Source organism: Eleutherodactylus coqui, chromosome 3 (assembly GCF_035609145.1).
Source record: "Eleutherodactylus coqui strain aEleCoq1 chromosome 3, aEleCoq1.hap1, whole genome shotgun sequence".
In the NCBI taxonomy this organism is placed as follows: Eukaryota; Metazoa; Chordata; class Amphibia; order Anura; family Eleutherodactylidae; genus Eleutherodactylus; species Eleutherodactylus coqui.
Genome location: NC_089839.1, coordinates 299,098,178 through 299,125,984, shown reverse-complemented (window position 1 = coordinate 299,125,984; position 27,807 = coordinate 299,098,178). Strand labels below are relative to the sequence as shown.

The 27,807-nt window shown below is 47.9% G+C and overlaps 1 protein-coding gene across 1 annotated transcript; it reads left to right on the top strand.

Moving 5' to 3' along the window:
* Window positions 1-9,209: 9,209 nt before the first annotated feature.
* Window positions 9,210-24,712, top strand: ZRANB2 (zinc finger RANBP2-type containing 2). The gene is made up of 10 exons (XM_066597780.1): window positions 9,210-9,325; window positions 15,227-15,279; window positions 15,355-15,463; window positions 16,306-16,388; window positions 16,517-16,593; window positions 16,704-16,859; window positions 17,746-17,897; window positions 20,437-20,517; window positions 21,790-21,951; window positions 24,496-24,712. Exons 1-10 carry the CDS (start codon window positions 9,270-9,272, stop codon window positions 24,560-24,562), a joined length of 996 nt encoding a protein of 331 aa, XP_066453877.1. The 5' UTR covers window positions 9,210-9,269; the 3' UTR covers window positions 24,563-24,712.
* Window positions 24,713-27,807: the final 3,095 nt, after the last annotated feature.

Genomic DNA, 27,807 nt, shown 5'->3' with positions numbered 1-27,807 from the left:
ACCCATGCTGTGGGTCCACAGGGAATTATAAATGCATCTGTGTCCACTTGTAAAGAACCCCAGTCTGACTGGGGCATGCAGTGTGGGCCGAAACCCACCTGCATTAAGCACGACATTACTACCTCAGCTGTGTTGGGCAATGCAATGGGATATTTCTATGTACCGCCGGTGGGTTCCAGGGAGCCACCCATGCTGTCGGTCGACAGGGACTTCACAATAGGGAGTTGTACCTGCCTGTGTCTATGAATTAAAAACCGCGGTCTGACTGGGGCATGCAGACACCTTGACAGAAAGAATAGTGTGTGGCACATAGGTTCCCCATTGCTATGCCCACGTGTGCAGCTCCTGATGGCGGTGGCACAGGATTCTATTTCTCATTGCTTCTGTACAGCATTGTGGGCTATCGCCCCACCCCTTTTAAAGTGGGTCGCTGCCTAGCCGTGCCAACCTCTGCAGTGTGTGCCTGCGGTTCCTCCTCATGGCAGACGCACTTCTAAATAGACATGAGGGTGGTGAGGCATTAGGGCAGCTGAAGGCTGCGCAGGGACACTTTGGTGTGCGCTGTGGGGGGGAGGGGGGGCGGTTGGGCAGCATGTAACCCAGGAGAAGTGTCAGTGGAGTGTCATGCAGGCAGTGATTGTGCTTTGTTGGAGGTAGTGTGGTGCTTAGCTAAGGTATGCATTGCTAATGAGGGCTTTTCAGAAGTAAACGTTTTTGGGAGGGGGGGGGCCCACTCTTGCCGCTATTGTGGCTTAATAGTGGGACCTGTGAACTTGAGATGCAGCCCAACATGTAGCCCCTCGCCTGCCCTATCCGTTGCTGTGTCGTTCACATCACTTTCTTGAATTGCCCAGATTTTCACACAAGGAAACCTTAGCGAGCATCGGCGAAATACAAAAATGCTCGGGTCGCCCATTGACTTCAATGGGGTTCGTTACTCGAAACGAACCCTCGAGCATCGCGAAAAGTTCGTCCCGAATAACGAGCACCCGAGCATTTTGGTGCTCGCTCATCTCTAGTATTGAATAGTTGCAGTACTGAATAGGTTACAGTCTGGGTCATGTCTGGAAAAGTATCTTTCTGTTGGTCATGTGACTCTGTTATATATATGTGGATGCAAGGTGTACTAGGGAATGAATGCGATGATATGCTATCTGGGGAGTAAGAAGTTGTCCAGCCACAAGAAGTGCGAGTTTCCCGCCGTGCGGAGTGAAGTGTAATTCTACTGTTCCATGGGTGTGTACCGGTAGAAAGTCGTCAAATCTGGATTGTGAGAGAGTGTCCGGGATCAGAGAACCACAGATAACTAGGCCTGTGTAAGTCACTCTGTTCTCCTGTGTTTTCCTTCCTGTCACCTCATGTGTTCTTCTGCACTACCTATCCTACCGGTGGATGTTTAACGTGGACTGTACTGAAGTTATTCCAAGTTGTGTTCCCAGTAACCAGCTTCATTGACCGTTACCAGTTTTGCCTTTAAAACTTCACCCTGTGTTTAGACTCTTTATTCATTCACCAAGAGAGAGAGAGATCACCGCGGAGGAAGGAACAGTGGCGTCACCCGTGACAAAGGAGGACCAAGGGTAAACCCTGTCCCAGTTAACCTAATTTTAATAGCCTGCCCTTGGCTTGTTGGACGTGACCCTGGTTACCCTCCGGGTGGGAGAAGGTGGAGCCACTATGACCAGGCCTACACCAATCCCCGCTGTCTCCCAGGCTAGGGCCCGCACCTCAGACAATGCAACTCCACCCTTAAATGATACTGAGATGGCTCTGTTGATTCCGCCCCTGGAAATTACTCTGCTAACTCTATCTTCTGACCTCACCTTCTAATGATAATGAGATGCCTCTGCTGACCACGCCCCCTAATTATAATGAAACACATCTACTTATCCCACCCCCTAATTATAATGAAATGCCTCTGCTGACCTCACCTTCTAATGATAATAAGTTGTCTCTGCTGACCCTGCTCCTCTAATTATAATGAAATTCCTCTGCTGACCCTGCTCTCTAATGATAATTAAATGACTCCTGAATCCCCCCATCTAATTATAATGAGATTACTCTGCTGATCCCGCCCCATAATGATAATGAAATGTCTCTACTAACCACGCCCCGTAATGATGAGATGCCTCTGTTAACCAAGGCCCGTAATGCTAATGAGATGCCTCTGCCAACCACGCCTCATAATAAGATGCCTCTGCTAACCACTCCCCCTCATTATTATGAAATGCTTCTTACAGCCCCACCCTCTGATGAAATGCCTCTGCTGACCCCGCCCTCTCATGAATCAGAGATGCCTCTGTTAACCCCACCCTCTAATGATAATGAGATGGCTCTGCTGACTCCACCCTGTAATGATAATGAGATGTCTCTGCTGACTCCACCATCTAAATAGAATGAGATTGCTCTGCTGACCTCAGCCTCTAATGATATTGAAATTATTCTGCTGGCTTCACCCTAAAATGATAATAAGCTGACTCGGCTGACCACACCCCATAATGATAATAAAGCCCTCCCATTAAAATGAAACAACTCTGTTGACTGTGCACTGTGTAATAATAAAACAACTCTGCTGATCATGTCCCAGTCTGTACAACAAAGGTGAAAAGTGAGCTACAGAAACCGGAAATGTCAGCGTATTGTGCGTGCTACAGTGACCAGTGCGAAAGCACGGACGCCTAAAAATGGCCAAAAATTTGTGCAGCGTGTTCGTAATAAAATCCTGTTTTGCACAATACATCATTGTCTGACGATACGTTTCCCGTATCCATAATAAATAGTCAGGTCTCGTCCACTGACGTCACGCGAGCCACTTCTAACCTTCCATAATGAAATGCATAACACTCAGTAAAAAAGCAAAACACTCAGCTTGGAGGATCAACTTGTGAACATCTTAAATTATAAAAACGAATTACAGGAATGATGATCCACATCTCTGTCTACACAACAAGTAATTACAGAACAAAACTCATTAAAGTGGAACTCCGGGAAGAGCTCAGGAGGCTGTACTGGTGGAGGATTAGCTCATCCTCTTGGGTGTCTCTCCCCGGGGATCCCATGAAAAGGAGATATTAAAGGGTCCATGGAGGCAGAATCCTTACCCAGACCTGCAGGGTCAGAACTTTCACTTCTGGCCCACTTCCAACACCGGGTCATGTGGTAGGAACCCTCTATGCGCCCGTCACGTTATTACAGGAAACTGGCGGTTCCGCTCATCTTAAAGGGGTTTTCCATACAAAAATACTATTGAGCTATCCAAGCTGGGTCCCAATGGGAAGGACACAGGAGTCTGAGCAGTGGCTTCTGCTCCAACCCCTATGTGTAGCAGCGCTGACAGCCACCGCCACTCAGTTGATCGGCCAGGATACCGAGCGGCAGACTCCACCCAATCAAAGTAGTCAATAGTATTTTTTCCTGGAAAACCCCTTTAATAACTAATCCAGACCCCCTACTGTGTCAGAGTCAATGCAGGTTGGGAGGGGTAACATCTCTCCTTAGGGAGAGCACCTAGAAGGTGAGTGAGGAGACTTATAAGGCCATCCATGCTCCTCTGGGAAATATGCAAATAAGTAAGATGGAACAATACCTCTGCAGCGCCACCTATTGGAAGGCAGCATTCCTTCAAATCAATGCTTGACCCTTTGGGTTGTAGATTCCCAATCCTTGCTCTACAGACCTGTATAAAGGGTCAAACATCGATTTGAAGGAATGCTGCCATCCAATAGGTGGCGCTGCAGAGATATTCTTCAAACCTCCTTATTTGCGCGGTCAATGCAGAAACAGAGAAGGGGGCTTAATTATTAACACCTTCCTGACTTGCACTGTACATATGCAGCACGTTTGGTGTCTATGTATGAAGTAGCTCATGAGTCAAGCCCGCTTCACACACAGCCAGACTTCTTTAACAACTGACACCCACCCGCAACAGCCGCGATCAACGTTCATGCCAATCGCGACTGCTAAAGTTATGACAGCGGCATTTAAATGCCCCAGTTGGCGTTCAGGCGTCCTGAACAGTCCCCTGTAGTGAGATTGTCGGGTGCCATCTGAGTGTCATGGCACGGCCCCCATATCAGAATACAGTATAATATAGCATTGCATTAATAATTGCAAGTTCAAGTCTCCTGCGGGAACCAAAGAAAAAATGTAAACCAAACTTAAGTTTTTTTAAATAATTATAAAAGTTTAAAAAAAATAACTTTTCCCAGTCGTCAGATCAATTTTTTTCTATTAAAATTCGGCATTGCCAAATTTTAACATATTACAATATTAATTTTACGTCTCCCTGTCTCCAAGAAAAATTTGAACAAAAAGTGATAAAAAAAAGTCCCATGCATCCCAAATGGTATCTTAATAGCTACAGGTCACCCTGCAAAAAATTAACCCTTGCTAAAACGTTATGGTGACAACGTAATTTACCGATGCAACGTGAGCTGCTTTTCTCATTAGTGTATTGTGTCGTTCTTGGTGCTTCGGGTGCCATTAAGGCGATGGCCACATGGGGGAGAACATCGAAAAAAGTGAATTCCATGGACGTTTGCCACGCCGTGTGACTTCTACCGTAGAAGCTCAGATCACTTCTTGTGATCTATGCTGTGACACTTCCTAAATAAAGGCTTCGTTTCTTCATACACAAGCAGAGGCACCTTTTTTGGGATGTATTCCATAGGTGCTGAGGATCTATGATACATTGATGGTATGTATGGACACATCCTTGGGGCCCGTTCACATGGGCGTCATTTTGACATGATGTAGGCGTGTCAAGAAATCGTGTCTTAAAGAACAAATGGTTTCCTAAGTCGGGGCATGTAGCCATGCAGAGGGGCTGCTGCCAGTTTGTGGCAGCGCAGAGGGGTTGGTCATCAGCGTGTGGCAACAAGGGCGGGCTAGTATTTCATTATGGGGTCACAGAGGAAGATTATTACATGAGTTCAGTTTGGGCCACATAGAGAAAAAAAGGGGGAGAAAAAAAAAATCAGAGAAGACGTTACCTGTGATCCCTGGAGGTAACTGAACTGTAAGCACTATCACTGTACAGAACTGTTATCGGACTATTATATGATGACTGCATTATTTGGAGGTATACTAGAGCTAAGCCGCTGTATCTAAGCCCGGCTGCACACGGACATATTTGCATTGTGACATCCGGAGCGGGCGACCGCTTCCGCATTTCACAGTACATACCGCCATGTTACAGAAAAGCGCTTTTTCCTGCACACGAATGGAAATCAATGACGATTTTACGCTGGCAGAGGAAAAATCCCAGCATGCTATATTTTTGAGCGGTGTCCGCACGGATGGCTTCCATTTTTCACGGAAAAGCAGGGATTTAATCAACAAAATCCGTACTGCGCATGTCCGACCATCCGCAATACAGAAGAGGAGGCCAAATGACAGGTATGCGCATAGGATTGGATTCCGCTGTGGGCCCCCACATGTGGAATCCGACTTGGTCGTGTGCAGCCAGCCGAAGCCGTCTGACCCGCGGCCCTTCCGCCTAGCAATGACGCGGGAAAAAGCAGGGGTTTAACCCCTTAAGGGCACGGCCTATTTTGGCGTTGAGGACCAAACAATTTTTTGTAGATTCTCGTCTCAATTTTTCCAAAGCCATAACTTTTTTTATTTTTCCGTCGACGCGGCCGTATAAGGGCTTGTTTTAGGCGTGGCGAACTGTACTTTTTATAGGTGCCATTTTTGGGTACATAGACTACATTGTAAAACTTTTATTAATTTTTTTATGATCGCAGGAATAGAAAACGCATCAATTCTGCCATAGTTTTTTTTTTTAAAGCGTTAATCATGCAGCATAAATGACAGACTCCATTTTTTTCTGCGGGCCGCTACGGTTACAACGATACCAAACCCTTTTTAGGAAATCTTTTTTTTTTCCCCTAAATCGCTGCATTCAAAGTTCTATAACTTTTTTACTTTTCCATGGACGGAGCTCTCTGAGGGCTTATTTTTTTGCGAGACGAGCTGTAGTTTTTATTGGTACCATTTTGGGGTACACACGTTTTTTTTAATCACTTTTATTGCGTTTTTTGGGAGGCAAAATGCTAAAAATTAGCATGTGGAGGGAAGGGGTTAAAAGAAAAAATCTGTACTGCGCATGTCTGATGGCGAGCCGTGCGGACCATCCGCAGTACAGAAAGGCGATTGAATTACAGTTTGGTGCGGACGCCAGCCGGCACAGGGTCGGATTCTGCTGCGGGCTCCCATATGCAGAACCCGACCCGGTCGTGTGCATCCGTCCTGGGCTGCCATGTTACAAAATTCGACTTATAAGTATGTTGTCTTTGAGATATATTTTTCACTTTTTTGGGCCCCCACGATCCCATGAACGGGGTTTCGGCACGTCCTGAAGTGGCTGACAGCGGTGGCCATATACATACATTGCTGCTCCACTCATTTCAACGTGAGTACTGGAGAGAGTGATGATAACACCCCGCATCCGCTGGGTAATCGCACGTGCACGACGTTGGGGCGAGTTTCACGACTTGATATCGCACTGGCCCGTGTAACGCTAGCTGTAGGGAGTATTCACACGCATTTTTTTTTATATTTTAACTGTTAAACATATTTTTATGGTGTGAAAAGTATAAAAATGTGCCCAAATGTAGACAATTACCGTCTCTGTCTGCGCTTCACAGGTTCGCTTCACATCAGTTTTCTTTCTTTTACATTTCACTATAACATAGTTGACTGCGCCATTGTGTCCCACAAAAAAACGTATATGTTTATGTTTTTTTTTTACAATGGTTTCCTACGGCCTGACGTATTGCGCGGTATACTGTGCGGCAAATACATTCCTCCCTCTGGACAACGTGTACGTCTTTAAAAAAGAGGAATTTCCTAGATTTGTTGCAAATAAGAATCCCTTCACTGCTGCTGCGGCTGAAGGGGTTTCCCTGCTGCGGATGAAGGGGTTTCCCTGCTGCGGCTGAAGGGGTTTCCCTGCTGCGGCTGAAGGGGTTTCCCTGCTGCGGCTGAAGGGGTTTCCCTGTTGAGGCTGAAGGGGTTTCCCTGTTGCGGCTGAAGGGGTTTCCCTGTTGCGGCTGAAGGGGTTTCCCTGCTGCGGATGAAGGGGTTTCCCTGCTGCGGATGAAGGGGTTTCCCTGCTGCGGATGAAGGGGTTTCCCTGTTGCTGCTGAAGGGGTTTCCCTGCTGCGGCTGAAGGGGTTTCCTTGCTGCGGCTGAAGGGGTTTCCTTGCTGCGGCTGAAGGGGTTTCCCTGCTGCGCCTGAAGAGGTTTCCCTGCTGTGGCTGAAGGGGTTTCCCTGCTGCGGCTGAAGGGGTTTCCTTGCTGCGGCTGAAGGGGTTTCCTTGCTGCGGCTGAAGGGGTTTCCCTGCTGCGGCTAAAGGGGTTTCCTTGCTGCGGCTGAAGGGGTTTCCCTGCTGCGGCTGAAGGGGTTTCCTTGCTGTGGCTGAAGGGGTTTCCCTGCTGCGGCTAAAGGGGTTTCCTTGCTGCGGCTGAAGGGGTTTCCCTGCTGCGGCTGAAGGGGTTTCCCTGCTGCGGCTGAAGGGGTTTCCCTGCTGCGGCTGAAGGGGTTTCCCTGCTGCGGCTGAAGGGGTTTCCCTGCTGCGGCTGAAGGGGTTTCCCTGCTGCGGCTGAAGGGGTTTCCCTGCTGCGGCTGAAGAGGGTTCCCTGCTGCGGCTGCAGGGGTTTCCCTGCTGAGCCTGAAGGGGTTTCCCTGCTGCGGTGAAGGAATCCCCTGCCGTGGCTGTTACAGCTGCCGCAGGAGATCGCGATGTTCTCCCATTGGTTTTAATGGGGCTGGCGTTGCTGCCGGCAGATATCGCAAAAAGATAGGACGTGCTGCATTTTTTTTCACGCAGCATCGCAGGAGTGAAAACATCACAAATGGAAATGAAACCATTGAAAATCATTGATTCATAATCATGCGTTTTCACTCACTCTTGCATTGCGAAGAAATCGCACGATTTTCTCGCCAGTGTGATGCCCCCTTAAGGCAGGTTCACGGGTTGTAGAAGATTCCGCAGCATTTCCGCCTCTGAAACAGACTAGAAATCTGTAACATCGGCGCGGATTTGGACTCAAAATCAACTATGTATCCGCAGCGGATTTCGTAAGATCCCCCCCCCTCACCTCCGAGGTCTTTGCACTGTCAGCACTCCCTGGCACCTGGCGGTCTGTATGGAGCGCAGCGCCGCTGGTCAGGTGTTCCGGTAACGGCATCACTGGACTAGCGGCGCTGCGCTCACAACAGGCCGCCGGGTGCCAGGGAGTGCTGACAGTCTAAAGACCTCAGAGGTGGGGGGGGGGGGGGGGGCGCGGGATCTTCGGAAATCTGCTGCGATTATGCAGCCGATTTCAAGCCACAATGTGCACTAATGGTGCGGATGCGGAGATGCTTGCGAAACGGGCCGTGAAATCTTCCGCTATGGAAATTCCGCAGCATTTCCGTTACGTATAAACGTGCCCTGAGGGTGCGTTCACACTGCGTTGTTTGGTTCCGTTCCATGTAAACAAACCTTATAATCCTCGACGGTACGGTTGCTGGCCGCCATTAAGGTGGCGAGTAAAGAATAAATATCGGCAGCGGCCTTTAGAGGTAAATTACTGGCCGGGGCATCCGTAGACGCAATATACAAATGATAGCAAGTCAGTACTTTCATACATTTCCATGAGGAGTAACAGAGGTACATTCAAGCTTCGTGTTACACCGCTCCCCAAATCGCACCCTTTACTTCGACTAGCAGATTTTATTAGGAAAGGTGAAACCCTCAAATACCACTCAGCTAAATGTATGTAAATATAGGTGAGGAGCAGTACTGCCCTCCTGCCTCAAATGGCAGATAACAGGGAAGAGTAGCTTTATATTCAACTACCCAGCAACAACGACAAGGCCATTTATAATAAAATGACAAATAATGTGAGGTTCAATAAAGTTGTTACAAAAAAGTCACGCTGTTAGAGCGCCAGATATTGACGCATGCGTAAAAGCGCACACTGCAAGTCATCTACGTCCCCTTTTTTGCGTTCCACACCTCAATCTCACCAATCCACGTCGAGAGGGGCTTCTGGTTATTATAGCTGTCTACAGTGGCGCCTGTTCACAATCTAACATTATACTAATCCTAGATCATTTCTCCGCCTCTGTTGTACACAGTCACAGGGCCGCAGCTTATATCGTAAACGTGACTGGGAACTGGTGACTATTAGTTCACCTCACACTGACAGGCGCGTGGAGGCCGCTCTCGGCTGAGGGGGCCTTTCTCACAGAACAGACGGCGGCAGCGGCGGCCAAGATGTCGACCAAGAATTTTCGCGTCAGTGACGGAGACTGGATCTGCCCGGACAAGAAGTGAGTGCGGGGAAGGAGGGGGCGGCAGGCAGAGCGGAGAGCAGAGGGGTAGGCAGGACTGTGAGGGCCCCGACGGAGGGGCCTGGGATCTCCATGTGGGCCCCCGAGCTCGACGTGTGATTGGCTGCTGGAAGGGATTTGGGGGATTGTGTTCTAAATATATTATCATTATTGAGAGGCTGCAGTGCTGGACGTGGCCTGCTGGGGAGAGCGGCGCTGCTTCCCGGGGCGAACAGATGCGGTTTCTGATTGTTACGGTTTTCTGTTGCCGTCTGTGATAACCCTGTAACCGCTGCTAACGAGGCTTCCTAATTAGTTCTGTCCCGTTACAATCTGCGGCTGAAGTTTCCTGCGCCGTATTATAAGGCGTTGGGGCCCTTTAAAGGGAGGCGCCGCACCATATGGCATTGGGGGCCCCTTTAAGGGAGGCCCTGCACCCGCGCCATATTATAAGACGCCGGGTTCCCTTTAAGGGAGGCGCCGCACCATATGGCGCCGGGGTTCCCCTTTAAGGGAGGCGCCGCACCATATGGCGCCGGGTTCCCTTTAAGGGGGGGCGCCGCACCCGCGCCATATTATAAGACTCCGGGGCTCTTTAAGGGAGGCTCCGCTTTCACGCTACATTTGGGGGATCAGGGAAGGGGACTGTGAGCGGCGCCGTCTCTGGACCAACCACGTCGGGTGGACCCCATCGGCTATAAAGGGGTCCGCACAGCCGGAGGTCCCGACGCAGATGTGAAGCCGCCCAGAGATGAGCCGATCCCCGTTAAGCGGGTGACGTCACCGTTGGCTCTTGTGCTGCCGGTTTATTCAGCGGATACATCATTGGCGCGGTCACACGGGGATCGGTCCGTTTTTCTTGCTTGCTGTGTGGTGGCTCTTCTACGCGGGACGACAGTTGGGTAAACGGCGGCACGAGCGCAAAGGTCACCGCTAAGGTCGTTGGCGCTCCTGCTGAGCCTTTACACTGACAGACTTTGTCGCAGGCGTCCCGCTCAGCGCTTCACCTTCTATGTGCGGCGGGGAGCGTTTCCACGGTGCGGACGTCCAGCTATGGTTTCTAAGTTGACGAATAGCGAGCGGTTTTTTTTGTGCGTTTTACACAGCGCGATTGTTGATCAGATTCATCCGTTTGAACGTATTTTGAGCGAAAATCGCCCCCCTTCCCCCGTGTGACGGCGGCGCCGGAGCGGCTTAACCTGAGCAAATAGTGAACGAGCGACTGGGGGGGGGTTATGTCTGATAATTGTTCGCTTTCCATGTAGCGTTCGGCGCGGCGGCGTTGGCTGCGTTTCCGCTGGATGATGATTGCTCGTTTGAATGATGATCATTCTGTCTGCAGGCCCCTTTAACCCCTTCAGCACCGGACACTACTCACGGCTCTCGCCCCTCTGCTGCTTTACTTTATTTTTTTTTCCTTTATCTATCAAAATAATTTTTGCTGCTTTTTTCCTTTCTGTTCCTCATTTTGTTTTGGACGTTTTGCTATATAATATGCATGGTTTGGGATTACAGGGCGATACGGCGACGGTTTGGGGTGAATTTCGTGTTTATATGTTTTTATCTTATTCTGTAATATATATATAGTAACTATTATTTGTACTCTCTCTCTCCCCGTGACGTCATGTAAGACCTCCGGGGACATTCACCTGGTCTTTGTTTTTTATTTGACCCTTTCCCACTGTAGCTCTGGCATCCATAGAAGCCGCAGTTACAGGGGAAAACCTCCCCTGTAGGGACAGTAGCCACTGGTAGAGGTGATCCGGGTCTGCAAGGACCCTGCAGCTGTGCTGTAACAGCGGGGACCCTGCGCTATGTACCTGGGAAAGGACAAGGCAGAAGTGGTGAAAAACCGCTTCTCCCCCGGGTCATCGGCTGTGTTTGACAGCTGAGGACCCACCCAGCTTCTGTTGATTGCAGTAACAGGGACTTTAATTCCGCACCGTGTTTTTGCTATCGGTTGGGATTAAGGCCTCATGTCCACGGGGAAAATCGGGCCCTTCGCGGATTCTCCATGCAGAATCCACAGCGGGTCCCTCCTGCCCCGCAGACATGAGGCCTGAAAACAAGAATAAACTCACCTGTCCTGGACGCTGCTTGTCTCCCCTTCGTCGCGGCTGGATCTTCTTTCTTCGGCCTGGCGGATGTGCTCGGAACGCCGGCAGTGTGCCGCGCGCATGCGCCGGGCCGAAGAAAGAAGATCCAGCCGCAACGAAAGGGAGACCTGCGGCGTCCAGGACAGGTGAGTTTAATTCTGGTACGGGTGTTCTGCGGATCCGGACGGCTTCCATAGACTTCAATAGAAGGCTGCGGGAGACCCGCACGAAAACGAAGCATGTCCATTTTTTTTCCCCGCACGCCGATCCGCGCCTGACGGGAAAAATGACATCCGCGGGTATTTAAGTACCTGCCGGTGTCCAACGCAACAGCTTTAAATGATCATTTTGCGTAAAAATGAATTGGTGTTTAAGTAGCTACTCAGCTCCTTAAATAGCAATTATGTATGCAAATGAAGCCGAGGCTCTTATCTGCGCTCAGATCCTTTGTTCTCCAGGGGAAACAATGCTATCAGCGCCCCTCCCCCCTCCCCCTTACCCTGATCAGCCGAAAAGCTGACAATGGGCGCTCCGGTTATCGCTAAAACGATCACAGATTAGCAATTTAAATTTTTTTTTTTCTTTTATGAAGCGGTAATGGTCTGGTGTGAGCGGGCCTTCACACGGATGGGCGTGGGTTTGCCCCGTTATGTGGCTATGATGATCACGGCTGCATAGCCGGATGAAACAAAGCCAGTGGTTTCAATGATTGTGTTTCCACTATTGGGATTCTTGCCTGTTCAATACTCCATTCGAGAAAGATCAGACACGACTCGCCTTCCCGCTGGGAAGCCGGGTGAGATACGCAGGGAAAACGGGATATTTCGATCCGTGAAACCGCTGTATATTCATGGACCGGACCCCACAGCCGCCTGTGACTGAGCCCCCGGCCTGTCTTCACAATGAAGGAATTTGCAATGGATTTTTTTAATTTTTTTATTTTTTTTGAACGTTCATTCTAACTCAAAAAAACGCATCTGAGCTGCAAAATCAATGAGAGCCGTGCCTGCAGTTACCAGCGCTGGCCACTACACGGGAGGTACGGCGCTGACGGCTTGCACAGCGGATTGGTTGAGGTCCCGAGCGGCAGACCCAGCCGATCGACTATTGATGACTGATCCTGTAATCCAAAGAACAAATAGCAGAATTTTTTTCCCCAGTCCCCATGAAAAAATAGTTCTAGAATACATTATATGTACTCAAAAACGAAAATAATGCAATTCGGCCCAAAAAACGAGCCTGCGACAGCGGCAAAAAACATCCCCGCTTTCACAACCCCAAGGCCTCTGCACAGGATTGATGAAATCGTTGTTTGCTCACAAAAGCTGCCTGCCTAAATACGGCCACTGGCCGACCGCTGATGGAATCATTAACCTCATGGTGAAGGTGACGCCTCTGTAGACGCTATCTGGCGTTTACTGGGTTGTTGGGGGTTTATTGTAAGCCGTCTATAAAGTGGTGGTACGGGGCCGGTCGGCTGCAGCGTCTATAAAGTGGTGGTACGGGGCGGTCGGCTGCGGCGTCTATAAAGTGGTGGTACAGGCCGGTCGGCTGCGGCGTCTATAAAGTGGTGTTACGGGCCGGTCGGCTGCGGCGTCTATAAAGTGGTGGTACGGGGCGGGCGGCTGCGGCCTCTATGAAGTGGTGTTACGGGCCGGTCGGCTGCGGCCTCTATAAAGTGGTGGTACGGGGCGGGCGGTTGCGGCGTCTATAAAGTGGTGTTACGGGGCGGGCGGCTGCGGCCTCTATAAAGTGGTGGTACGGGGCGGGCGGCTGCGGCCTCTATAAAGTGGTGGTACGGGGCGGGCGGCTGCGGCCTCTATAAAGTGGTGGTACGGGGCGGGCGGCTGCGGCCTCTATAAAGTGGTGGTACGGGGCGGGCGGCTGCGGCCTCTATAAAGTGGTGGTACGGGGCGGGCGGCTGCGGCCTCTATAAAGTGGTGGTACGGGGCGGGCGGCTGCGGCCTCTATAAAGTGGTGGTACGGGGCGGGCGGCTGCGGCCTCTATAAAGTGGCATTGCGGGGCGGGCGGCTGCGGCCTCTATAAAGTGGCGGGGCGGGCGGCTGCGGCCTCTATAAAGTGGCGGGGCGGGCGGCTGCGGCCTCTATAAAGTGGCGGGGCGGGCGGCTGCGGCCTCTATAAAGTGGCGGGGCGGGCGGCTGCGGCCTCTATAAAGTGGCGGGGCGGGCGGCTGCGGCCTCTATAAAGTGGCGTTGCGGGGCGGGCGGCTGCGGCCTCTGTAAAGCGGCGGGGCGGGCGGCTGCGGCCTCTGTAAAGCGGCGGGGCGGGGCGGGCGGCTGCGGCCTCTGTAAAGCGGCGTTGCGGGGCGGGCGGCTGCGGCCTCTGTAAAGCGGCGTTGCGGGGCGGGCGGCTGCGGCCTCTGTAAAGCGGCGTTGCGGGGCGGGCGGCTGCGGCCTCTGTAAAGCGGCGTTGCGGGGCGGGCGGCTGCGGCCTCTGTAAAGCGGCGTTGCGGGGCGGGCGGCTGCGGCCTCTGTAAAGCGGCGTTGCGGGGCGGGCGGCTGCGGCCTCTGTAAAGCGGCGTTGCGGGGCGGGCGGCTGCGGCCTCTGTAAAGCGGCGTTGCGGGGCGGGCGGCTGCGGCCTCTGTAAAGCGGCGTTGCGGGGCGGGCGGCTGCGGCCTCTGTAAAGCGGCGTTGCGGGGCGGGCGGCTGCGGCCTCTGTAAAGCGGCGTTGCGGGGCGGGCGGCTGCGGCCTCTGTAAAGCGGCGTTGCGGGGCGGGCGGCTGGCTGCGGCCTCTGTAAAGCGGCGTTGCGGGGCGGGCGGCTGCGGCCTCTCTAAAGCGGCGTTACGGGGCGGGCGGCTGCGGCCTCTCTAAAGCGGCGTTACGGGGCGGGCGGCTGCGGCCTCTCTAAAGCGGCGTTACGGGGCGGGCGGCTGCGGCCTCTCTAAAGCGGCGTTACGGGGCGGGCGGCTGCGGCCTCTCTAAAGCGGCGTTACGGGGCGGGCGGCTGCGGCCTCTCTAAAGCGGCGTTACGGGGCGGGCGGCTGCGGCCTCTCTAAAGCGGCGTTGCGGGGCGGGGGGCTGCGGCCTCTGTAAAGCGGCGTTGCGGGGCGGGCGGCTGCGGCCTCTGTAAAGTGGCGTTGCGGGGCGGGCGGCTGCGGCCTCTGTAAAGCGGCGTTGCGGGGCGGGCGGCTGGCTGCGGCCTCTGTAAAGCGGCGTTGCGGGGCGGGCGGCTGCGGCCTCTCTAAAGCGGCGTTACGGGGCGGGCGGCTGCGGCCTCTCTAAAGCGGCGTTACGGGGCGGGCGGCTGCGGCCTCTCTAAAGCGGCGTTACGGGGCGGGCGGCTGCGGCCTCTCTAAAGCGGCGTTACGGGGCGGGCGGCTGCGGCCTCTCTAAAGCGGCGCTACGGGGCGGGCGGCTGCGGCAGCTATAAAGCGGCGCTGCGGGGCGGGCGGCTGCGGCAGCTATAAAGCGGCGCTGCGGGGCGGGCGGCTGCGGCCTCTATAAAGCGGCGCTGCGGGGCGGGCGGCTGCGGCCTCTATAAAGCGGCGCTGCGGGGCGGGCGGCTGCGGCCTCTATAAAGCGGCGCTGCGGGGCGGGCGGCTGCGGCCTCTATAAAGCGGCGCTGCGGGGCGGGCGGCTGCGGCCTCTATAAAGCGGCGCTGCGGGGCGGGCGGCTGCGGCCTCTATAAAGCGGCGCTGCGGGGCGGGCGGCTGCGGCCTCTATAAAGTGGCGGGGCGGGCGGCTGGCTGGCTGCGGCCTCTATAAAGTGGCGTTGCGGGGCGGCCGGCTGCGGTGCGGCACATTCTCATCTGCTTTCTCTTCTTTTTTTCTTTCTTTTAGATGTGGGAATGTGAACTTCGCCAGAAGGACGAGCTGCAACCGCTGCGGCCGAGGTGAGGCTCTAAATGGTCGTCCGCTCGGCTCCTCACATGTTACATTATTATAAATCATTCTTCTTATTATTTAAGAAAAAACAACGGATGCTAAAATGATGAAGGCCGGAGGGACGGAGATCGGGAAGACTCTGGCCGAGAAGAGCCGGGGATTGTTCAGTGCCAATGACTGGCAATGCAAAACGTAAGTAGTCGGCGCCCTAGTACAGAAGGGTCTCTAGTCTATGGCGCTGTACAGTAAGATGTAGGCGTGTATATATAGATATCCTCCACTTGCAGGACAAAATGTTGTCCTTGGACTGTCGGGGGGGAGGGAATCTATTAGGCTGCCTGTCCACGGGTGCTTTTGCATTGTGTTCCCGGCAGTGATAACCCAGCTGCGGGAGATGCAATGCAAGCATGTCAACGAGCGGAAAATCATAGCGATTCACTGCTGGTGACAATTTGCAGCATGCTGCGATATGCCGCGATTCTCCGCGCTGAGCCTGTCTGTCTGATAGGCTCACTGCGAAGATCTGTCTGCCGGCCCCTGCCACCGGGTGATGGCTCCCGCGGCAGATATCCTCCGGGATTTCTCAACGCCTGTGGACAGGCAGCCTCACTTGTAGATAATCTTAGCCTTTTCACCAGTTCTGGGCGCTGCTTTGATTGCAGCAGCATTTCAGGGGTTAATAAACAGCTTACGCCCGCGCTGTATAAAGAGAGGTTGCCCAGCGACCTCTCCTCATACATACCCCGATGCTCCATGACATAAATGTATGTCCTGGAGCGGAAAGGGGTTAAGTGATTGGTCGCTTTAAACCAGCGTCCCATGTATCTCTGAATGGAGCGGCGGTTGCGCGTGTATGGAAATCTTCAGTCAGTGGGAACACAATTTGGATGCAATGATGGGCATTCTAATCCTTGAGTATCACCATTGCTCTGAACAGATCTCGGGCACCTCCGTGATGTCATCGCTTGTCATACCTGCGTTTTTTGGTGTTTGTCTTTCCCTACAGATTTCTAACTTTGTGTTTTTTCTTTTAGTTGTGGAAATGTAAACTGGGCAAGAAGGTCAGAGTGCAACATGTGCAACACCCCGAAGTATGCGAAGCTGGAGGAGAGGACAGGTACGTCTCCCCTGGCTTGATCACCCACACCCCTCTTTCAATTTTTTTTTCGATATGCAAAGACCTGTGAGCTTTTAATCCGTTTGTGTTCCTGGTGTGACATTGTATCGCCATACTTTTACTTACAGGTTATGGGGGAGGTTTTAATGAACGTGAAAATGTAGAATACATCGAGCGAGAAGAATCTGATGGAGAGTACGATGAGGTAAAGGAATCCCGGTCTGTTCATACTCCTGCAGGCAGACTTGTCCGATCACCTGTTTGTTTTATCCTTTTTCTGTTCATATTATTTATAGTTATTTGACTTATTTGTAGTTTGGACGAAAAAAGAAGAAATACCGTGGAAGGTCATCCAGTGGGAAATCCACAGGTAAAGGTGATGAAAAAGTGTCTGGAGGTGAAGAGGAGGAAGAGGCTGAGGAAGAGGAGGATGATGAGGAAGGAGACCTATCAAAATATAAGTTGGATGATGTAAGTCCTAATCCACATACCTGATGTCTTATTGCAGTGGTTGGAGAACAAAGGGTTTGCTAGTTTATTTATCTTTTATTTTTGTTGTGCTCCCCATGGCGAAACATAAAAGATCCTATATGCTGCTTCCCAAGTCTACCGCTCCAGGGTCACATCTCTGGTCTTCCCTCAGATGCTGCATTTACAGACTGCATTCTGCTTGGGTCTCCAATCACCTCGGCGCTCGTTGCTGAGGTCTATGATGCCTCTGCAGCCTGTAAACAAACCCAGCATAGTGTCCGGAGGTTCAGCACTGTATGCTTTGCTACAAGGAGCACAAATTGAAAGAAAAAAATAAATTTGGACAACCCCTTAAAGTGGTTGTCTGCTTACTGGAGAACCCCGCTGTAATAGAGCTGCCTGTATCAACATAAACTGAACAATTTACTTACCCCTCTGCCGCCGCTGGGATTCAGCACTGCAGCTCCCTTCGTGGTCCCATGGAAATCGGGTGACTGCTGCAGCGTCATGTTCCCGAACTCGTGGCATCATGGCGTTTAAGCTGTGGGCACTGATGCCAGGAGAACGGGCAGTGATGCTGCAGCAGTCGCCTGCTTTCCTGCGACATCACCTGTCACAACAAACGCTGTAGCGCTTGGCGGAGGGGTAAGTGTAAATCAGTTTATTTTAATACAGGCGGCTCTATTGAAGCAGGGTTGTCCCATGACCAGACAATCCCTTTAAGGACGTAGGAATTGGGCGACACGTGTATAAAGGCTCCTCTTAGAATTGTTACTAAACTAAGTATCTTGCCGCGTCTTCTGAATGTTGCTTTGTATTGAAGGCTTATTTTTTATTTGTTTTTAATTACTGTAGCAAGTAATATGTCCCCAAATATTTGTTACAGGACGATGATGAGGATGACGATGGCGACCTTTCAAAATATAATCTTGCCAGCGATGAAGAAGATGCTAGTAAAAACAAGAAATCGGCACGCAGCAAATCTAAATCCCCATCTTCTCGCTCCTCCTCCCATACAAGTTCAAGGTCTAGGTCCAGGTAAACGGGTACAGGTCAAGGGTAAAGCCGGGCAAAATGTCAGTATCTATTTTAACTTTTTTCCTATTTTTATATATTACTAAATGTTCTAGAGCTGACTAGAGACGTTACCTTGTGCAATGTCATAAAATGTCTTCACTAATTATCTGCACCCTCATTTCTTGGTAATATTAAAGGGGTTGAACCAAGATTACAAGTTATGGCCTACCCACAGGCTTGCTGCTTGGCTATCTCAGCAGTCCCATTGAAATGAGTGGAGCGCCAATGCGGCTAGTGCTTGGATCAGTCTCTTCCTCATTGCGAGAAAGTGCAGTAATCCCACAGGGGACACGGGACCCCCACCGATCAACGTATCCCCTATCCTGTGGATGCAGGATAACTTGTAATCTTGGTACAATCCTTCTTTTTTAAGCTTTCACTGCATTTCAAAGGCAGCTAGATGTGGGTTAGCCTACATATAGCGCTTCCATTATGTGTGCTGTGTGGTTGGGACAATTTTATTTTTTTCCCCTCCCCAGGAGTCTAAGCACATTTGCACTGCAATGTCCTTGGTTTGCTGAACAGTCACACTTCTCTTCATGGATATTGTTCTGTCTGAGTTTTGGTTTTTGCACCATTGCATTTCATATAAAACGTGTCATTTTCTTACACTGACTGAATATGTGCTGGTTTAGACCCTTTTAAGGGCTCCCGCACACTGGCGAGGGCGATATCGGGCTGTGAATCATGGTCCGACAACGCCCTCACTATCCTGAAAACCCCTGCATGTGAGGCGTCTTCACATGGAAACAGCTTTGCATCCCTGCGGGGGTTCCCTTCATCCTCACCGCCTAAGGAGATCGTGAGGTTCTCCCACTGTTTTCAAAGGGGCCGCCCGTCTCATTGAAAACATGTGGAAACCCTTGGATGCGACAGCCTTGCATCCCTGGCGGGCTGAAGGAATCCCCCTGCCGCAATTGTTTCAGCTGCAGCAGGAGATTGCAACATTCTACCGCTGTTTTCAATGGTGCCGACGCTGCTGCTGTTGGCCCAATTGAAAGCAATGGGCAATATCGCAAAAAGAAAGGACATGCCCAATGATCGGGGAAAACCATTTTTGGAAAGGTTTATTTGCCCAGTCATTGGGTCTTGTGAAAGTGCCGGCAGCCACTAGATGAATCGGGCAGCACTGGCTTGTTGGGTGATCGCAACTTTCACACAACCCCAAATATCGTTGTTGGCAGTGGATCCTCCTGTGTAAACAGATGTGCTGCCAGCAGTGATGAAATTTGAGGGAATACAGCAGAGAGCTCACACTGATATATCCTGTTAATAATTTACAATGCACAGCAGCTCTATAGGTATGGTGAGGCATATAGGCTTAGTCTATAGTCATGCCCATTTAATTCAATATATGCAGATTTGAGTCTGTAGCTGCTTCACTTATAACACTTTTTTTACATTGATGTATTATTTGTACCTTTTTACTTTAAAATATTGCTAAATTTGACAAGCCCTAAACGTAGAATAGGTGGAGGTCTGACCTCTGAGCGCCTCACAGTAGGAATAAGGGACCCTACTCGGAGTGGACTATGTAGTGAAAGCATTCTCCATGGATATTAAAAGGACAATTAGAATCAGTATTTGAGTTCTCCACATGTTACCATTTAATTACTATAGAGATTTAGAACCTCCTACTTTTAATATCGCCCCTTGGTCAGACCCCCCGCCCCCAACTGCAAAATATTTTTGATATGTCTTTTCATAAAAGGTACAAACTTGTACATGGATTCCCATAACATTATTAAAGGGGTTTCCAGATGAACCCTATTGGTCACCTAATCTTAGGACAGGTTATCAATAGCAAATCGGTGTGGATTGGCGGTTCACAACACGCTGCCGATCCGCACTTAAGAAGCCGGACAGACAGCTCCTAATACTGTCTGTTCAGCAGTGGTCTGTTTTAGTGTTGCAGCTCTCCCATTCAGGATAGGTCATTAGTAGTGTTCCCCCAGAAAACACATTTAAAGGGGTTGTACCATGGTTACAAGTTATCCCCTATCCACAGGATGGGGGATAACTTGCTGATCGGTGGAGGTTTCACTGCTGAGACCCCCACTGATAATGAGAACGGGACTCCTGTGTTCCGCTGTCACCATGGAGGTCGTGTTTTTTTTTTTGTTTTTTTTTGTTTTATCCCACAGAAACTCCGCTGTGAATGGATCAATGGCCGAGCATGTGCGGTTGGCACTTCACTCAAGTGGGGCTGTAGGCACCTGTTTGGGTATCTCTGCAGTCCCAGTGAAAATGAATAGAGCACTTGAGGGACTAGCGCTCAAGATCAGTGGGGGGCTCAGAAGTGAGCACCTCGCCGATCATTAAGTTGTCGCCCTGCTACGTGGTACAACCCCTTTTTTAATTCCCCACCACCACCTTTAAATCAGATTACATATTTGTTGTCTTTATCCATTTTTATGATTTCTGCACTGAACGATTTAATTCAGTCATTTTATGTATTGATTTATAAAGAGCTGGAAAAAAACGCACCGTGTTGTTTCAGATCCCGTTCAAGAAGCTCTTCCAGTTCCAGATCAAGATCTCACTCCAGTTCCAGAGAACGTTCTCGTGGTTCAAAATCAAGGTGAATAGGGGGTGCCACGCTGTGTGGCGCAGTGAGAGTTAAGTGGTTCAGGATGCCTTTGAACCAGGTGATGGATGCAGAGTATTAGTCAGTCTGCACTGTTTTATGGTAGTTCCTTACTCCTCATTTACTCATCCACAATGGTAATGTACCTAGAATCGGACACGTGGCTTGGATCTACTCACCAGCATACTTTTAATATCAATGTATTGAAACTGTTCTCAAAAATCGACCTTCCTGCTGATTAAAAATGAGATTGTTTTAGCTGCAATTTCTAAATACTGCATATTCTGCATGAAGGTTATATTTTAAAGGGGTATTAAAATCTACAGGCCTCGTCCCAACACCCTCGTACCACTGACCGCAGCTAATACAGGTGGCTGGACCTCATGGGAAGGGCTGAGCACACTGTGCTGCACTCGTTCAGTAAATGGCAAAGCCTAGCAAGCGGCTTCTATAATGTGTGCAATGCAGAAATGGCGCCGCTCACTGTGCTACAATGGTTATACAATCTAGTTCATTCCTACGGGAAATGCCAAAGCGGTGTAGCGCACAGCATAGGCAGCTGATTCCACAAGTCCCAGCCACCTATGGGAGCCTGAATATGTTGCCAGCGGCACCTTGTAAGTTCCCATTTCCACATGGGATGGATGGCGGTGAGTTTTCAGTGTAGAAGCTCCTACAGTAGCAGCAAAGTGGATGAGCTTTTAAAAAAATATCATCTGCGTGCGGTAGATAAAATCTGCAGCAAATGTGCCCCGTATGACCGTATCCTGATATCTAGTAGACTTTATTATTCCCATGCTACAAAGTTAAGGCATATTACCAGGATATGGTATCCCTTTATGATTGGTGGCGGTCAGACTTTTCACGACTCCCATCGTTCCTGAGAATGAAGAGGCAGCGCTCAGTTAGCGCGGTATCCCCACACTGTAACGCTCTGACCACCCGCTGTGCAGGGAACTGCAGCGCCGCTCCTCTCCAGTGCATGGGGCTGCTTACACTTTGCTCTTCCCTGTGCAGGGAAAGTTTGGAAATGAATTTAGCGCTGCAACCACTTCGCTCTTAAGATTATTGGGGGTCCCAGAGGTTGTTACCAACTCATCGGTAAAAGTGACAATTTTGGAAGTTATTGAGAAAAGGGTAAAAATGCTTTTTATATTATTCAGCAGACGTTTCTGATCGTCTTAAGAGACCTGCGTTCTGTTAAACAATAAAAAATGCTACTTTTGAATTTTGGCATTAAATTCTCTCCATTTTTAATCAATAAAGATCCAGCTCTAGGTCCCAGCGAGGCTCTTCTTCCCCCAGAAAAAGATCTTGCGCAAGTTCCCATTCATCGTCCTCTTCAGAAAGGGGAAAGAAAAGAAGCCGCTCCAGATCTTCCTCTGGTGGCCGCAAAAAAAGACGATCAAGATCACGGTCAACAGAAAGGTTTGGGTTGCTGTAGAAATGGAAGGGGGGTATTTAGTGAAAGCAAAAAGAAAAAAAAATGCGGCATTACCTTGAGATGTAACGATGTGCCCATTACCTATTTCTTAAATTTGCCCTTTTATTCTCCCAGAATTCTCTTTAGCTGAGAAATTGTGGTTGATTTTAAAGAAAAATATCAGTCATTTATTGGAGGATCTATTCAACAGCCACCTCTTTTTTACCGCCCCCTAGTTTTTCACTACCCCTCTGTGATAAACTTTTTTCAAAATTTACAGTATATAACGTGTTTCAGTATTTACTACACTATCCACTATAATACTGCCCCTATGTACAAGAATATAACTACTATAATACTGCTCCTATGTACAAGAATAGAACTACTATAATACTGCTTCTATGTACAAGAATATAACTACTATAATACTGCTTCTATGTACAAGAATATAACTACTATAATGCTGCCCATATGTACAAGAATATAACTATTATAATACTGCCCCCTATGTACAAGAATATACCTACTATAATACTGCCCCCTATGTACAAGAATATAACTACTATACTACTGCCCCCTATGTACAAGAATATAACTACTATAATACTGCCACCTATGTACAAGAATATAACTACTATAATACTGCCCCCTATGTACAAGAATATAACTACTATAATACTGTCCCCTATGTACAATAATATAACTACTATAATATTGCTCCCATGTACAAGAATATAACTACTATAATATTGCTCCTATGTACAAGAATATAACTATTATAATACTCCTATGTACAAGAATATAACTACTATAATACTTCCCCCTATGTACAAGAATATAACTACTATAATACAGCCCTCTATGTACAAGAATATAACTACTATAATACTGCCCCCTATGTACAAGAATATAACTACTATAATACTGCCCCTATGTACAAGAATATAACTACTATAATACTGCCCCCTATGTACAAGAATATAGCTACTATAATACTGCCCCCTATGTACAAGAATATAACTACTATAATACTGCTCCTAAGTACAAGAATATAACTACTATAATACTGCCCCTATGTACAAGACTATAACTACTATAATACTGCCCCCTATGTACAAGAATATAACTACTATAATACTGCCCCCTATGTACAAGAATATAACTACTATAATACTGCCTCCTATGTACAAGAATATAACTACTATAATACTGCCCCCTATGTACAAGAATGTAACTACTATAATAATCCTCCCTATGTACAAGACTATAACTACTATAATACTGGCCCCTATGTACAAGAATATACCTACTATAATACTGCCCCCTATATACAAGAATATAACTACTATAATACTGCTCCTATGTACAAGAATATAACTACTATAATACTGCCCCCTATATACAAGAATATAACTACTATAATACTGACCTGTATGTACAAGAATATAACTACTATAATACTGCCCCCTATGTACAAGAATATAACTACTATAACACTGCCCCCTATGTACAAGAATATAACTACTATAACACTGCCCCCTATGTACAAGAATATAACTACTATAATACTGCCCCCTATGTACAAGAATATAACTACTATAATACTGCTCCTATGTGCAAGAATATAACTACTATAATACGGCCTCCTATGTACAAGAATATAACTACTATAATACTGCTCCTATGTGCAAGAATATAACTACTATAATACTGCCTCCTATGTACAAGACTATAACTACTATAATACTGCCTCCTATGCACAAGAATATAACTACTATAATACTGCCCCCTAGGTACAAGAATATAACTACTATAATACTGCCCCTATGTACAAGAATATAACTACTATAATACTGCCCCCTATGTACAAGAATATAACTACTATAATACTGCTCCTATGTGCAAGAATATAACTACTATAATACGGCCTCCTATGTACAAGAATATAACTACTATAATACTGCTCCTATGTGCAAGAATATAACTACTATAATACTGCCCCTATGTACAAGACTATAACTATGTACAAGAATATAACTACTATAATAATCCTCCCTATGTACAAGAATATAACTACTATAATACTGCCCCTATGTACAAGAATATAACTACTATAATACTGCCCCTATGTACAAGAATATAACCACTATAATACTGCCCCCTATATACAAGAATATAACTACTATAATACTGCTCCTATGTACAAGAATATAGCTACTATAATCCTCCCTATGTACAAGAATATAACTACTATAATACTGCTCCCTATGTACACGGCTATAACTACTATAATACTGCTCCCTATGTACACGGCTATAACTACCACTACATCTCACGTTTGTCTGGATTATGCCCCAACCCCTCCCTGTGATGTCTGTATGACTCTTACAGCGGTCAGCAGTGTATAGGCCAGATCTATCTCCCATACAAGGCCCTGTAGTGTGATGATCGTGTAGGCACTCGTTACAGGCAGCTATTATGATATTTCTGTACCGCACAGAACACGCCGCCTAAATAACAAAAACCTCCTTTTGACTTGTGTGTTGCAGGCGCAGACATTCCCCCGCTGGGTCGTCTCATTCCGGCTCGCGAACGTCAAGTTTCAAAAAGAAATAGATATTTAGGAATAACCCGAGGAGAAAAAAACCCCCAATCTGAGCAGATGAGAGGCTTCCTGACCGGCAGTAATAGAGGCGCGCTCCTATGCTTCCGCTACAACCACACACAACCTATATCCAACCGTAGCATTTTAAGCCATAAGTTCAAACCCCGCGCTCCCTCTACCTCTCACAGCAGGAAGCGGGACACATTAGATGGCAATAATATGGCTCAGACTTTGTTTTCAAACATCGTGACACATCCTGTGAATGGATTTGAGATTTTTTTTCTTCTTTTCTGGTCCGTGCTCCCCTCCCCCATAGCAGGATAATGTGAACGCCTCTCCATTACGATCCTTATGGCTTAAAATGCAAAAAAGCGCACAGTGCATCTAAGTGACGGCCCTTAGATAAAGCCCTAATATTACAGTGGTGTTACAAGGTAAGTATTCGTATCACTCCATCGTGGCGCTATGCTGGACTCCATAGCTTTGGCCATTCTGACATTCAGGTGACCCTTCGGAGTTGTGACCTTCATTAGATCGCACATCCCTCTACTCTCCCACCGGCCTGTCTGCCCTCAGGACCCTATAGGAGTAGGAGTCAGCGTTCTTGATCCTTTCACCCCTTTTTCTTTGTGTTTCACTTACTCTCTGAATGTAACCCGCCCCTCGGAGTATAACTGTATCTCTGTGCCTATCGCTTTCTATAAAGCTACTATTTAAATATGTACGGGGGGGGGGGAAACAAAAATCTGAGGCGCCGTCGCTATAGGTAATAAGTATTCATTATTGTATGGAGAGGAATTGACCTTTCTGTAGGAGACGTCTCAGCGACATTGATGAATTTTGTCAGATTTGGCTCTAGTGTAGTTCATTTTAGGATGGTGATTTTTATTTTAATTTTTTTTAATTTTCCTGTAGCCATGTGACAATAAAATCCTGCCTCCCGCACGTGCGCCTCGCTTGTGTTTTTATAAAGAATCTGGAATGGAAAGGGGCAGACGATGCGCAGTAATCACATTGTGGAGATGCTTAAAGGGAAGCGGTCATCAGTGATGAGCACCGTGAACTTAATTGTGCTACTTCTAGTTTAGGCCATGTGGAATCCGGGAAGCCTCTTTTCATACTCGCCGGGTCTCCCGTTCCTGCAATGCCCCACGTGGCCAGTGCTAATCTGTGCATGCACACTTCCCATAGAGATGAATGATAATGCACACGCACGGCCTTCTTAAAAGTCGCACTGACTCTGCCGAGGGACACCACAGGGATGGGGGACCGGCTGAGTATGAGACGCACCTCCTTGTCCATTGAACCATAAGCACCAAATAGTTGATCCCTTTAATAGAATACAGTGTGTCCCAAAACTCATGGTGGGGTTTCAAATAATTGTTTGTTTTTTTTGGAACGAAACACGCTGGGCACTTAAACCGGGTGTCACATCAAGGACAAAGAGGCAGATTTACTAATGAGGTCTAATAAGTAAACAGTGCAAACTTTAACAGACAGTCTTAACCCCTTGAGTGGCGGGTTTCTTACCCCCCTGTCAGACCCACCAGGGCAGGTTCATTAACCCCTTGACTGGCGGGTTTCTTACCCCTCCTGTCAGACCCACCAGGGCAGGTTCATTAACCCCTTGACTGGCGGGTTTCTTACCCCTCCTGTCAGACCCACCAGGGCAGGTTCGTTAAATGGTCTAATCATTTAATTTCAACTAATTTTCCACTCGCATTCCAAGAGCCATAACTTTTTCATTTTTCCATTGACCAGGCCATATGAGGGCTTGTTTTTTTGCAGGACAAGTTGTACTCTTTGATGGCATCATTTTGGGGTATATATGATGTATTGCATAACTTTTGTAAAAAAATTGTAGAGAGATTGGGGGAAAAAAAGAAATTCTGCCATTTTATTTTTTGGATTTCATTTTTACAGCGTTCAGCGTGCAGAATAAATAATGCGATAACATTATTCTCTGAGTCACAGGATTCCGGCGATACCAAGTTTATACAGTTTTTTTATGTTTTGCCATTTTTGTACATTTCAAACATTTTTTTTCTTAAAGGTTTGCTTTTGCGTCGCCACATTCCAAGAGCCGTAATAATTTTTTTGTTCCATTGCCGGAGCTCTAGAAGGGCTTGTTGTTTGCGGGATGAACTCCAGTCTTCATTTATCTAATTTTTAGGAACATGTAAAATTTTGATCGCTTTTTATTCCATTTTTTTTTTTCTAGTGGCAAAATTAAAAAAATCTGTCATTCTGGCATGTTTCTTATTTTTATCTTTCACTGCATTCCCTGGGCAGTATAAATAATGTATTAAAGTAATTCTACAGGCCAGTACGATTATGCCAATACCAAATTGTAAGAGTTTTTTTTTTCTCTTTCACGACTTTTTCACACTTTAAAAAAAAAAAAAAAAAGTAATAAAAGTTTAAATCCCCCTCCTTTTTACCATATCTATAATAATAAAAAAATCTAAATCCTAAAAGAAAAATACATATTTGGTATCGCCGCATCCGTAAATGTCCAATCTATCAAAGTACTGCATTATTCACCGCGCACGGGGAACGTAGTCCGAAAAAAAAAAAATAAAGAACCCCACAAATGCACTTTTTCAGTTAGTCACCTGTCTCCCAGAAAAAATGCAATAAAAAGCGATTTAAAAAGTCGTATGTATTCTAAATTAGTACTATCAAAAACTACAGGACGTCCCGCAAAAAAATGAGCCCTTGATCAACTACGTCGACGGAAAAATAAAAATTTATTGCGCGCACAAGATGCAGCAGAAAATAATTTAAAAAAATTAAATGTCTTAGAAAAAAAAATACAAGTACCACAGCAAAAATAAAAACTACAAGTTTGGTATCGTAATCGCTCCGACCCACAGAATAAAGTTATCAGGTCATTTTTGATGCAGTTTGTGCGCCGTAGAAACAAGACGCCCTGAAAGATGGCGAAATGTCTTTTTTTTTTTTTTTTCCACTTTACTCCACTTAGAATTTTGTGAAGTTTTTCAGTACATTATATGGTACAGTAAATAGCACCATTGAAAACTACAACTCGTCCCGCAAAAAACAACAAGGCCCCATACAGCGACGTCGATGGATAAATAAAGGAGTTATGATTTTTTTTAAACACGGGGAGGAAAAAAAAAGAAATGGGGAAAGAAGAAAAAAAGGGGCTGTGTCATTAAGGGGTTAAATAATGTACTAACTTCCTTCTCTGGGTTATTACGATGCAGGGATACCACATTGTAATTTTATTTTT